A 12,264-nucleotide genomic window follows, 5' to 3' on the forward strand; every position below is an offset into this window, starting at 1 on the left:
ATAGGGTTAAACAAGAAAGCTTTTTTAACCCTCAAACACCCGAACTTATTTTGTGACGTTAATGCCCGAACGGGGTCCAAATGGACCCTATTTGGTTTCTTTCAAATTTATATTCCTTTTTGCATCCTTCAAGTGACCTTTACACATATATTGGTTAAACATATTAAGACGTTCATTTTGGCATGATTAAGTGTTTAAAAATTCCAGCTCATTAAAATAATTTATGCAAAAATAGGATGAGGCCCGAAGGGATGGACATGGGGTTGACCTTTGACCCTACTGATTGTCAAATTGTCAAACCTCTTAAAACCTGATGAAATAATTCCTGAGGTTGAGATAACTTGGCCAGCTGCATAATATTAAAGCAATAATGCTTCCTTGAAGACATATGAGGACATCCGAACAATTTCGTGTGAAGGAAAGTGAAAATACAAGTCTGATGTAAGTCCGTTTGGACCCCAGAAGGTCTTATATCAATCTTCCGTTATTATTTTTACAAATTTGTGCCGATCTCAAAAAAAATTTAGGGGAACTTGTAGAAGAGGTTTATCGACAAAGTCACGTGAGGAATTTTTTAAGAATAAATAGCACATAAAAATATACGTCTGGGGTCCAAATGGACCCCGTTCGGGTGTTTGAGGGTTAAAAAAGCTGACATTTCTTGAATAATTGTAAATGAAGGAACACGGTGTCAATTGAAGTGCACTTTCTATAAATTAAAACTTAGTTGATTGACTAGTATGCATGTATGTGCAGCAACATTAGCTTCATGTGGCATAATGTACTATTAATAACAAATACAATAGAGCTGAGTCAGAGAACAGTATTGCTGTATAAGCTAATTGTCAATTAAAATAAACTCAAAACCAACGGAAATTCAAACTTGTCTTGTCTGGTTTAATGTGTCTACAAACCGGACATGTGGTAGTCATATCTAACGGGGTACTTTGAGCGTGTAATTTTTTTTGCCTTCGACGAGAAGGCTATGAAATCGGTTTCGGCCTGTTTTGTAGATTATGCACGGTAAAGTTTGAAGGCATGGTCCGAGGTTCACGATTTTTGGCAGGCAGGTTGATTTGGGGGTGGCCATTGTCAAGGCTAAAATGGGCTTCGTGGGGGGTTCCTAAGTCACTGTAATTGACCTTGGTTTTTGGTGTTTTTTTCCTTGTCATCAAGATATCTCGAGTATCCTTAAATGGATGTTCATGATTTTTAGTGGGCAAGTTACCGTTGAGAATGCCGAGGTCAAGTTCAAAGATGGGCCCCGTGGGGGTTTCTATGTCACTGCAGTTGACCTTTGTTTTTTGTGTTTTTCCTTGTCATCAAGATATCTCGAGAATCTTTAAATGGATGTTCATGTTTTTTAGTTGGCAAGTTACCATTGAAAATACCAAGGTCAAGTTCGGATATGGGCCTCGTGGGGGGTTCCCATGTCATTGATTTTGACCTTTTGTGGTGGTCGTTATTGTTGTTAGCGGGATAATTCGAGAATCTGCAAATGGATGTTCACGATTTTTTGCGAGCAAGTTACCGTTGACGATAGCAAGATCAAGTTCGGAAATGGGCGTCGTGGGAGGTCCGTACGTTACTGCAGTAACACTGGTCGCTTTAAATTTAGAAAAGACACCAGCAACCCCAAGTATGAAATTCCAGGCAGTTAGCATTATGGAATTATTACATTTTCTCATTAATTATTTTTTTTAAGTTGAGCTTAATCCATGTTAGAAGATTGCCGCAGAAACCATACATCTGCAGTTGTATGTGGACTAGTAAGGCATGGGAGACTGATTCGAACGCCTTTGCAGAATCTATGTCATGTCAACATGTCAACTTGGCCGCCTTTGTCAAGAACTGAACCAACTTGGTGGTACACTTCCAACAACTGAGTGGTGGTTGACCGACCTTTCATGAAACCGTGTTGTAGATTATGAATTGACGCATGAAGCTTTGGAATAATGCTGTCATGAACGCATCTTTCCATTGCTTTGCTTACTATGGAAGGTAGGGATACAGGCCTGTAGTTAGAAATGATCTCTTTGTCCCCCTTCGTATAGATGTGAGTGACATGGGCGATTTTCCAATCCGTGGGAAACTTTAGTTACCAAAGGACATAGATTTGTTAAATAGTAGAGTTACGAATGGCGCGAGGATGTCTGCACATCTCTTGGATTGGAGGCATTGCGTCTGGGCCAATGGCCTTGCTAGGATCAAGTTTGGCAAGCACCTTCTGGACAGTATCTACGGAAAACTGCAAGTTGCACAAATCATCGTCATACAAAGTTCGTGTCTGGCATTGAAAACGTGGAGGAAAAGTAATCATTAAACATGGATGCTTTTTCCATCGGTGACTGGGCAATAATACCCTCTAGTTGAACCACTGATGGAATAGACTTAGCTTTGGACTTGGCCCTAACAAATGCCCAAAATTGCTTTGGAGATTCTTTAAGGATTGATGACAAGCTAACGAGGTAGCGCTTATACTTTTTAGACAGCAGATTTTTTTTCAGTTTGTTGCGCAGCTTGCGGAACTTTGCTCAGTGTGCGGGGGAATTTGACCGTTTCACCTTCCTCCACGCTGACTGCTTGCGGTTTTGAAGTTGTCAAACATCACTGTCAATCCAAGGCGGGACTGTTGAATCCTTGAGCTGACGTGTACGGCAAACTTGTCTTCTGTCATGGCTAAGGTCCAGCGAGAGTACCGTTCGTACTGTCTCCTAGGCGACTTTAACATCCCTCGGGTCGACTGGCATTACTGTGTAGCAGAAGGTGAGGGGAAAGAGGCAGACCTTTGCAACTTAATCAACAATAACTTTCTCCACCAACACAACCAAATTCCGTCAAACAAAAATAACAACGTACTGGACCTCATCTTCTCCAACTGTCCTGAAAGTCTGTCAAACATTGTAGAGCTACCTGCTGACTTCAACACAAATCACACTACCCTGGAGTTTAGTGTCAAGTATAATACTCTCCCGAAAAGAGGCATTCCACGCAAGGTGAATTCCAACGACAATATGACTTCAAACGTGCTGACTGGGAAGGCCTAAGAACTCAGTTGTTATTGAACAGCACCATGACATCGATCTTGCTTGGCAGTCTTGGAGTACCAACGTCCATACAGCAATTGACTTTGTTATAGTACTTGTTTAAGATGTTTAGTTTTAAGCTTTTGGTGCATTGTTCAGGCTTACGGTTTATCAACAGTGTGAGTCCGCACGTGCAGTGACCTTGTAGTGAAATGCCTGCTGCACTCCTCACGCCTGTACAGCTTCTCACCTGCATGAGTTCTCCTGTGTTCTTTCAGATGACCCAGACGAGTTTACTACACTCATCACAACTATATTGCCTCTCATCATAAAAAAGCAATCACTTGGACAGTAACGATAATGACAACAACATATTACGTGTTTGAATATATTGTTGAGACCGAGATCAAAGGGATTGTTACCTGCATACAATGTGGGCTGTATCGTTTCGGCAGACTGTCTAATCTTATTTAATGAAAGGTGTGTGAAACTACATCAAACACCTCCTTCCAGCGTCAAAGTTTTTGGCGAATTCCTCAATTAACACGACAAGCCATGGATAGTATCAAAATCTTGTAGCTGTTACCTAGGTTACACTAGACACAATACCCTAGCACACCAGTCACAGTAGCTTAACACATTAAACACAATACCCTAGCACGCCAGGCACAATAACCGTTTGAACAACGATTTTCTCTGGCACTTTCCGTCAACAATAAAATGTTTAGAGTCTATGGTTGAAGAGCTGGTAATAGTATACCGGTAGAGGCTAAACACCACGTCCAGACATGAAGCCTTTGTTGCCGTAGCCTACTTAAGCTACAATGCTCCACAGGTGTTTGTAGAGGAATTCACGGTGTCGGATAACTGGTTAACAATATGATCATTCAGTCTGAACAAACTCCCAGTATACACTGTGTAAAAGTTTTTAAAGCATACAATGTTACATGAATATAGTTTGTAAACCATGCGTTTGCATACGAGATCACTCCAATTCAGTATGGCGACCTTCGAAGGTAAACTACGAAAAATATCCTTTTGTATGTGAATTCTATGTGCAGTATTGTACATGGAAGGAAATACATGTACAGTGTCTTGATTTAATTCTAGGCTCATCCACACCTGCCTGTGAACGCCTGACATTTTGACAAATGACATTCATTACAACGTCTTTACAGGAAGTACAAAGAACGGCGGACCTCAGCTTAACGTCCCGTCTGATCCTTACGAGTAACCATTATACAAGTCTCACGCAAGTCGGCTGAGCGACGGCATTTCAAATGTATTCGATACTGTCTTGGAACCAGAAAAGGAGCTGCCTGGAGATAACCAAAGAACCACAAAGACTATCTGTATACGTTAGCAACAAATCTCATGATCTTGTGCCCTAGAGAAAACTCACAAAAACATAGAGGTAACGTATAGCTCCAGGACCGACGCTGGTTTTAGAACGTGTCAATGATGGCGCTGGTTCTTTACGTGTTTCTAGCGTCTGTGTTTCTGCGGCCGAGTCTGTGTTATCTCACGGAGAAGGAGATTTTGCAAAGACTGGAGACGAACATGACCAGTCCAAGCGTGTATAATACCCGGCTGACACAGCATCTCATCGCACGGTACCAGGTAAGGTTTACGTAAAAGTAAAGAAGTGTTATTTGATAGCAAACGGTGATGGGGTAAGGAATCGTTCCCGAGTGGCGTTCCTAAACCCTGATTCTCTTGTGGGGTCAAATATGGCCCTTTAATACTCTCAAGTGAGTCAAGCTTGTCTTTAGCATTGACATTTCTGAATTACATTCGTCGTAGGTCGTCGTACGATTTTGAAGCCGTGAATTTTTTTTTATTTTTTTGCATTGTCGGAACAAAAAAAAAATCTTTATTTACTAGAATCTCAAATTCACCTGCAGGCCTCTTTTCATTGGCGTCATACGAGAAGGGGTAAGGCAGGTTCAGGCAGGCTTTGACAGAACCAAGTACCGACAAGGCTCTAAAATTCTAAAGAAGAGCCTTTTTTTTGTAACAGAAAAACAACGGAATTTTCGAATTCCAGGACACAAGTACTGATATCCCCATAATGCCCCTAGTCTGTGATCGTCGGACGTATGTGGCCATAGACCCTAGAATAGGGACCCCGTTCCCGCCGGTTCCGTTCATATGTAGCCTTAGTTACGTGGTGACGATTGACTACGTTAAAACGGCTGTATTCATCTCAGGCTCTAGGTAAAGAGGACCGAATTTGGAAACAAGTCATGGTACAAAGTCATGCATTTTGAGGATCCATGATGACATGAAGAGTCTATAACCATTGCGTTAGGTTAAGGGGCTGCCGTACAAGTCTTCAGATTGCAATTTTGTTTTTGAAGGTCGACCATCGCCTGCAGTGCTCTCAGCTCTGCTATCTAACCAGAGACTGTCAGTCCTACAACTATTACGAGGATGAAGGCGTCTGTGAGCTGAACGATCTTATCTACATCCAAGGACTCGTCAGATTTTCCTTCACAACCGGACAAGACCCCGGGTGGGACTACTACGATCGCCATTCGTTCTACATGATCAGGGTGAATATTAATCTCCAAGCAGATCATACGGTGGCAAGGAAGTATCCATTGGCCAGAGGAGTGTCCATCAGCCACCGATGGTGGACGTACAAACTCCTCTGGCTAATTGATACTGTCTTGCCACCGGAAGGGATCTGCTTGGAGATTAGGTGAATACATGCTTTGTTTTGCACAAATTCTGAATTATAACATAATTTTTGTCTCTGTAATTTTTTTGTGTCTAAATAAAGCATTCCTCACACCAGTACGGTTGCTCACTTTCTTAACTCAATAGATGACTTAAAAAAGGGAACATATTGATTTTCAGAATGTTGAAACAGAAAAATGCACATAGCTATGTATAACCATGAATTTAAAATCATGGTATAACTATATAGGTAGGGAGATATATAACCATGTAGCTATACAGCAGTTTTCACTTATAAATCACAATATGTTTGTGTTTTAATTTGTATTTTAATTTGTATTTTAATTTGTATTTTAATTTGGATTTGGATTTGTATTTTGATCTGTCCTTGAATTTGTATATTAATTATGGCTACACCACTATGTGGTGTAGCCATAATAAACTTTCCTGCTCAATTCACGCATTTGACATACATGACTTAAAATTGTGTAAAATAGGGCTTTTTGTCCATTTTCGGACAAAATCTGTACATTTTGGGTCCTGGTATTACACTAAACTCATCTGAAAATTGGTTTGGGTATGCTTTATATATCTACCAACAACAATTAATTGTAATTTTTGGCATAATTTCCCTTCAACTTATAAAATTTGGGACTTTTGAACCGTTTTTAGGTCACAATTTATGATATAGTTGGAGATTACTATACATTAGTCATCAGTCTGGCACGCAGAGCAAGAACCAAAAGGCATGAAGCTTTCCTCTAATCTTCTTGTTGATTGGCTGTTGGAATTTGATTGAGTTAACTCCATGAACAGCTGCATACCATATTAAAAGTAGGTACTTCATTGAAGTGTTTTGGTAGGTATGTCAAACTTTCCTGCTCAAGCATCAGAATGTGGGGCATAAACCCTTTTTTTATCTTGAAAATCAACAGTTTGCATCATGCAAAAAATGCTTATCAATAATGTAGGGATAGCTATCCAAATGTTGTATTCGTAGTTATATGTCACTCATAATAGCACCACAAGTACCACTGGCCACTACTTTATTGTTACACAGGAATTGATTTACGACGATGATTTATTTACTTATTTATTACGACTAATCTTCTACGTAACATCCGTGTCCATAATATCACCAGGGTCCATTATATCGCCACCTAATTTTCCTAGATATAAAATTTAGAAAAAGTTCTGTATGCCCTTGCGACTTAAAATGTAGGTTTTTCATTTTGTCATTCATATCGAATGATTCTAACCCCCCTGTAGGCGTGGTGGTATGAATGTCCCGGGTACAACCCGTGCCAGAACGGAGGAGTGTGCACCCGGAAGGTCCTGGGCGGTTCGGGGGGAGAGAGACCGCCGTGCGCCCCGCTCTGCGTCTGTCCCGTGGGCTACTCCGGACCTCACTGCAGCAGTAAGTTTGTTTTTACCTTCGTAAAGAGGGATATGTTTTTAGATATCATTACATAGCTTTAAACAATGTTTAAAGTTAGATAATCAAGGGTTAGGTGTAACAAGTCGTTGGGTATAAAGTAGCTAGCTGCCGCCCCGCCGCGTGCCTGCGAATCTGGTGTATTACGCCGAAGGACGACTATACCGGCTACAGAATGATATTATTTGTATGTATGTAAAAACTATGTATGTATGTATGTATGTATGTATGTATGCATGTATAAATCTATGAATGTATATATGTATGTATGTATGCATGTCTGAATGCATATATGTATGTATGTATGTATGTATGTATGTATATATGCGTATGTATGTATGAATGTATATATCTATGTATGTATGTATGTATGCATGTATGAATGTATATATGTATGTATGTACGTGTGTATGTATGTATATATGTGTGTGTATGTATGAATTTATATATGTATGTATGTACGTGTAAATGTATGTATGTGTATGTATGTATGAATGTATATATGTATGTATGTATATATGTGTAAATGTATGTATGTGTGCATGTATGTAATGTATGTGTGTATCAATCGGACTTCAGTCACATTAGGACACCACAAATGCATCTCACCGTCATGCTGATGGACGAACGACATGTATGAAGCTATGTATGTTGGATTAGCACGATAACTCTAGTATGTATCGATCGATGGTAGAAACTTGGTAAATGGGTACCAGTGGGTCTTGGTTAGACCTCGAAATGATTATACTAGTATATGATGTCTGGCTATCTAGTGACCTTCGCGATGTTATTTCGTTCTTATTTACTTATTTTCTGCCAACAGTTCAAGACTGTCAGGTAGGCAGGGGAGCGTCCTTCCGAGGAAAAGTCCCCGTCACGAACACAGGCAGGATCTGTCAGCGCTGGGACAGCCAGATGCCACATGGACACGGGAAAACTCCTTCGGGCTATTCGTCATCCGGACTTGAGCGGAACTACTGCCGGAATCCGGACGGCGGGAACGGAGTTTGGTGCTACACCATGGATCCGGACAGGAGATGGGAGCTGTGTGACGTGCCGCAATGTTAGTTATAGCTAAAGACCATTTCCTTTTCGTAGCCCTTTCGTAGTACAAAGTTGTAAAATCACCACAGCAGGGGGTTACTCCACTGGTAGTGGTGTGGGTTTAACTCGCTTAGTTACTATATATATATCGCATATAGTAACTATGCGAGTTAAACCCATACCACTACCAGTGGAGCAACCCCCTGCTGTGGTGATTTTACAACTTTGTACTACGAAAGGGCTACGAAAAGAAATATTCTTTCTCAAAAGCTGAGTGCTAGGCAGTACATACATGTGTATGACACAGTTATGTATGTACCATTTTTTAAGTGGTATGACTCGACCGGGGATTAAACGCACGACCTACCTAATGCAAGGCGAGCACTCTACCCAAATCGGCCATTGCAAAAGGTTAATTATTAATTGGATGTCGCTGTTAATGTTTATTTAAGCTTTACACAGAAGTCTTCAAAGTCTTCGGTATCTGTAAAACCTGCATAACCGCCCAGCGGCACAACACATCAGCTTTGTAGGCACCGCAACAGAAAGGATCAATGCATTGTAACTTTAACCTATTTTAACACAATACAAAACATGTCAGGGGTTTGCAAGACGAATTTTGAGGGACTTTGTCTGGTGCTTCTGGCCAACAATGCACACAGTGCCTATTGTTGAAGGCTAAAGCACATTCATTTCAAAATAAATGTCGAAAAGACTTAGAGATCATCCTTTTTAAATTACGTGATAAAGTATACGAATTACCATTGTCAGTGGCTAAGAGCAATTTTACTCGAGGCCGAGGAGAAAGTACTTCAAATTACTGACCCAAAGAGTTCTGATATCTATTCACAACGACATTTTATTGTGTCTGAATCTATTGTTATTTTTTTTTATTCACCTGGATTCTTGAGCATTGGATAGGAAGCACTTGTTGTGCTTATGTAAATCCGCCGCTCATAAAACATAATACAAAAGAAAACATAGAGATGACATAAAGTATAACATATACATACAATGATAATGGCTGGCGCACCAATACCTATAACATGACATTAATTAGATTGGTCAAATCTTCCAGAGTGGTGGATATAGTCGGACACAATATCAAAGATACGGCAGTTAGTAGGGTATGGGAGGGAGGGGCTACCTGTCAGAAGTAAAGTACATAATGTGGCGTCGTTTGCGTTGAGTGGGTCGGAAGGGAGTATGTTTTCAAGATGAAGACAAAATATGGATAACAACATTTTGGTCCTTTAAGTGTATTATAAAATTTGCAGTGTAATAAATAGTGATCTGGTGTCTCATTTGGATGCCCACATTTGCACTCAGGACTAGTGATACAGTGATGCTGGAATAGGTGGTAGTTTAGCTGGCTGAAACCAAGCCTGAGTCTGGTAAGGTGAGTCACATTGTGTCCGTGGCCGTGTGAGTAGTGAGGATGTCTGGGCATGCTATCAAAGCAAGACTCTAATTCAATTTTGAATGCACGAATGGACGGGGATTCTTTGGCGGTCTGGGGTAACTTGTTCCAAGAGAGAACAGCAGAAGGCAAGTAGGATTTTCGTACTTTTCAGTTTTGAGGGTAAAATGGAGATAATTCTGGTCAGTACGCAGGCCATAAGGGGTGGAATCACGGATAAGTGGGGGAACCAAGTCTTGTAGATATTTGGGAACTAAGCCATTGGCCATTTTGTAGAAGTGAACAAGTTTGAACTTTTCGCGTCTGTTGGCAAGTGTTTCCCAACCGACGTCACATAGAATGCGGTGGTGATTCGTCCCTCTCATTGCGCCTGTGCAAGCTCGGGCAGCGGACACGCTGCTTAAGAACAACACACCAGGCAACGTTGGCGTACTCAAATAAATGGCGTATCATGGCTTTGTACAAGCGTACAAACATTTAAAGCATTTTCCGTGGAACAAAATTTGATATTCTTGTCAACAAGTTAACTCGTTTCATTGCTTCCGTCACCAGAGTTTACACGTGGAGTGACCATGATAAATTTGGAGTGAGATGTAAGCCAAGGTGCTGGTGAGAGAGAGTTTCAGTCAGCTGAACACCTCTAAAGTATAATGGTGGGTGAAGAACCTTTCTTCTTTTAGAGGAAAAAGTCATCAGTTCTGTTTTGCCGGGACAATTGCTATTGTTAATTAAAACAGACAGATGGAAAGCTATCAAATATCTCACAGCTAACTTAAAGAACGCACACACCAAACAAACAGCACTTAGCAATGCGTTTATAACTGTACGCGAAGAATCCAGCTCTCCACACCCAGTCTCTCTCTCCTCTTGTTTCAGATGGAATTCAAATGTCGCCATGTTGATCAAACCTACATGAATAACAAAATTAATATTTGAGTAACAAAATTACTACAAATTCGTTATTCGGCATGCCAAGAATAAAATTCAACATCAGAGATTTAATTTCAATTAAATTAGAGAACGAATGTCCACCATAAGGACTCTGGATTTTGCATGGAGACAATATATTTTGGGGACAAAATACTACAAGAGGTTGCATATAGAAAATATTAAAACCTACAACACAATAAAACCTACAAGCTAACATCAAAATCTCCTGAATTTGGTTTCATACTGATGCAGTAACTTCTACAAATTCGTTGTTCGGCATGCTAAGAATTCATACGCCCAGTCCTGGTTAAATAGCCAAGAATAAAAAGTAAGTCGAAATGTAGAAACAAAGTCCTTCGGTCGCCTATTCATAATACAACCTACATATAAATACCACATGGTAGTCATCGATAAAGGAAATTCTGGACGATTCAACACTTGCTGAGGTACACTGACGTACTTCACGATATTTTCTCCACGGCCGAGCTCCTCACGGCTGCAGAGTCAGTACTGACAGAAACAGAGCGTTCTTTGGGATGCTGCTAGAGAGACTGACTACAGGACTAAGGAACACACACAAGACACAGGCATGGCCAGTTTACACACACACGGGGGGCTCGCTGAGAACTTCTATCTGTGACCTTCTCTCGCCACTGTCCTCTCTTCTCTCAGCGAGCACCCCCTTCCTTTATTCACAGATAATAATAGAACAGTGCGAGGCGGCCGCCTCCTGTTCCCTGCTGGAACCAGCCTTGACGTACTGACATGGAAAAGTAACAGGAAGTTGTCGAACCATCATCAAAAGCGTGGGTTTACATAACTATCAGAGGCATCAAAGTGTGAATAAGGTATTTTACATTTAAAACAAACCGTTAAGTGATAATCATGGAAGGACTTCAGCGCAAAGCCATCTAACACTTAAACCCTAATTCCCGAAAGACCAAAAAAATACTGTTTCAAAATATGCTTACCAAATGTGCCTTTCTGCCCTTCTTACATATGTATACCTATAATTTGTTTAGCTGCAATTAAAGTGTTTGAATATATTAGTTAAACACCTGAAGGCAAGGTTGATAAAGTAGAAATATGGTTTGAATTGGATGTATTAGATATTCTAATAGTAGAAATAAATCGCTAAATTGTACTGAAATTTGTCAAAACCTTACAGAGAAATATTGTCTGTGTAATTTTTTATCGTGTCTTAATATTAAATATGAATGTTTATGATAAACAATGCTGTGGTTATACGTATCAAATGAGTAACATGTTTTCATGCAATGATAATCGCACACAGTTTTATATATATATATAGTTATATCATTATATTATATATAGTTATATCATTACAGTAAAACGGATCTGATTTTATGGATGACCTCCACGCGCGCAGCGATTTCCAGCATTTAAACCAAAAATGAAAAAAAAGACCCGCTACTAGTTTCCGCAACTTGCCATGTAATCTACCAATTTGTGTCTGATTTATTTGATACCGGGTAGAAGTGCCTATTTTAAATTGACCCCATGAGTAGAATCATGAAATGCCTTTTTTTCGATCTAGTGTTCAATATTTAAGTACATGGCCTTCCGGATAGTTTACTCCTACTTCTTTCGCAATGTGTCAATGTGTAGAAGTTTATTACAGAAGTAGGACCTAAAAGAGCAACTTTAGAAGTTAGTTTGTCACACAGACTTCTGCAAGAGAACAATCTACGTCATAAGGGAGACTT

At 40.2% G+C, this 12,264-nt stretch overlaps 1 protein-coding gene across 1 annotated transcript; it reads left to right on the forward strand.

Annotated features, from left to right (window-relative positions):
* The first annotated feature begins 4,484 nt into the window (after positions 1-4,484).
* LOC109462557 (hepatocyte growth factor-like) lies at positions 4,485-8,211 on the forward strand. The gene is made up of 4 exons (XM_019759112.1): positions 4,485-4,646; positions 5,387-5,581; positions 6,978-7,125; positions 7,967-8,211. Exons 1-4 carry the CDS (start codon positions 4,485-4,487, stop codon positions 8,209-8,211), a joined length of 750 nt encoding a protein of 249 aa, XP_019614671.1.
* Positions 8,212-12,264: the final 4,053 nt, after the last annotated feature.

This window comes from Branchiostoma belcheri, unplaced genomic scaffold (assembly GCF_001625305.1).
Source record: "Branchiostoma belcheri isolate BF01 breed outbred unplaced genomic scaffold, Haploidv18h27 scaffold119, whole genome shotgun sequence".
NCBI classification, from domain to species: Eukaryota; Metazoa; Chordata; class Leptocardii; order Amphioxiformes; family Branchiostomatidae; genus Branchiostoma; species Branchiostoma belcheri.

What these genes read in the sequence shown, in the direction of transcription:
- LOC109462557 (XM_019759112.1), top strand. Translation starts at nt 4,485, where the DNA reads ATGATGGCGCTGGTTCTTTACGTGTTTCTAGCGTCTGTGTTTCTGCGG. An exon ending in ATCTCATCGCACGGTACCAG is followed by an intron (nt 4,647 to 5,386) that starts GTAAGGTTTACG and finishes TTGTTTTTGAAG; the next exon opens with GTCGACCATCGCCTGCAGTG. An exon ending in ATTCGTTCTACATGATCAGG is followed by an intron (nt 5,582 to 6,977) that starts GTGAATATTAAT and finishes ACCCCCCTGTAG; the next exon opens with GCGTGGTGGTATGAATGTCC.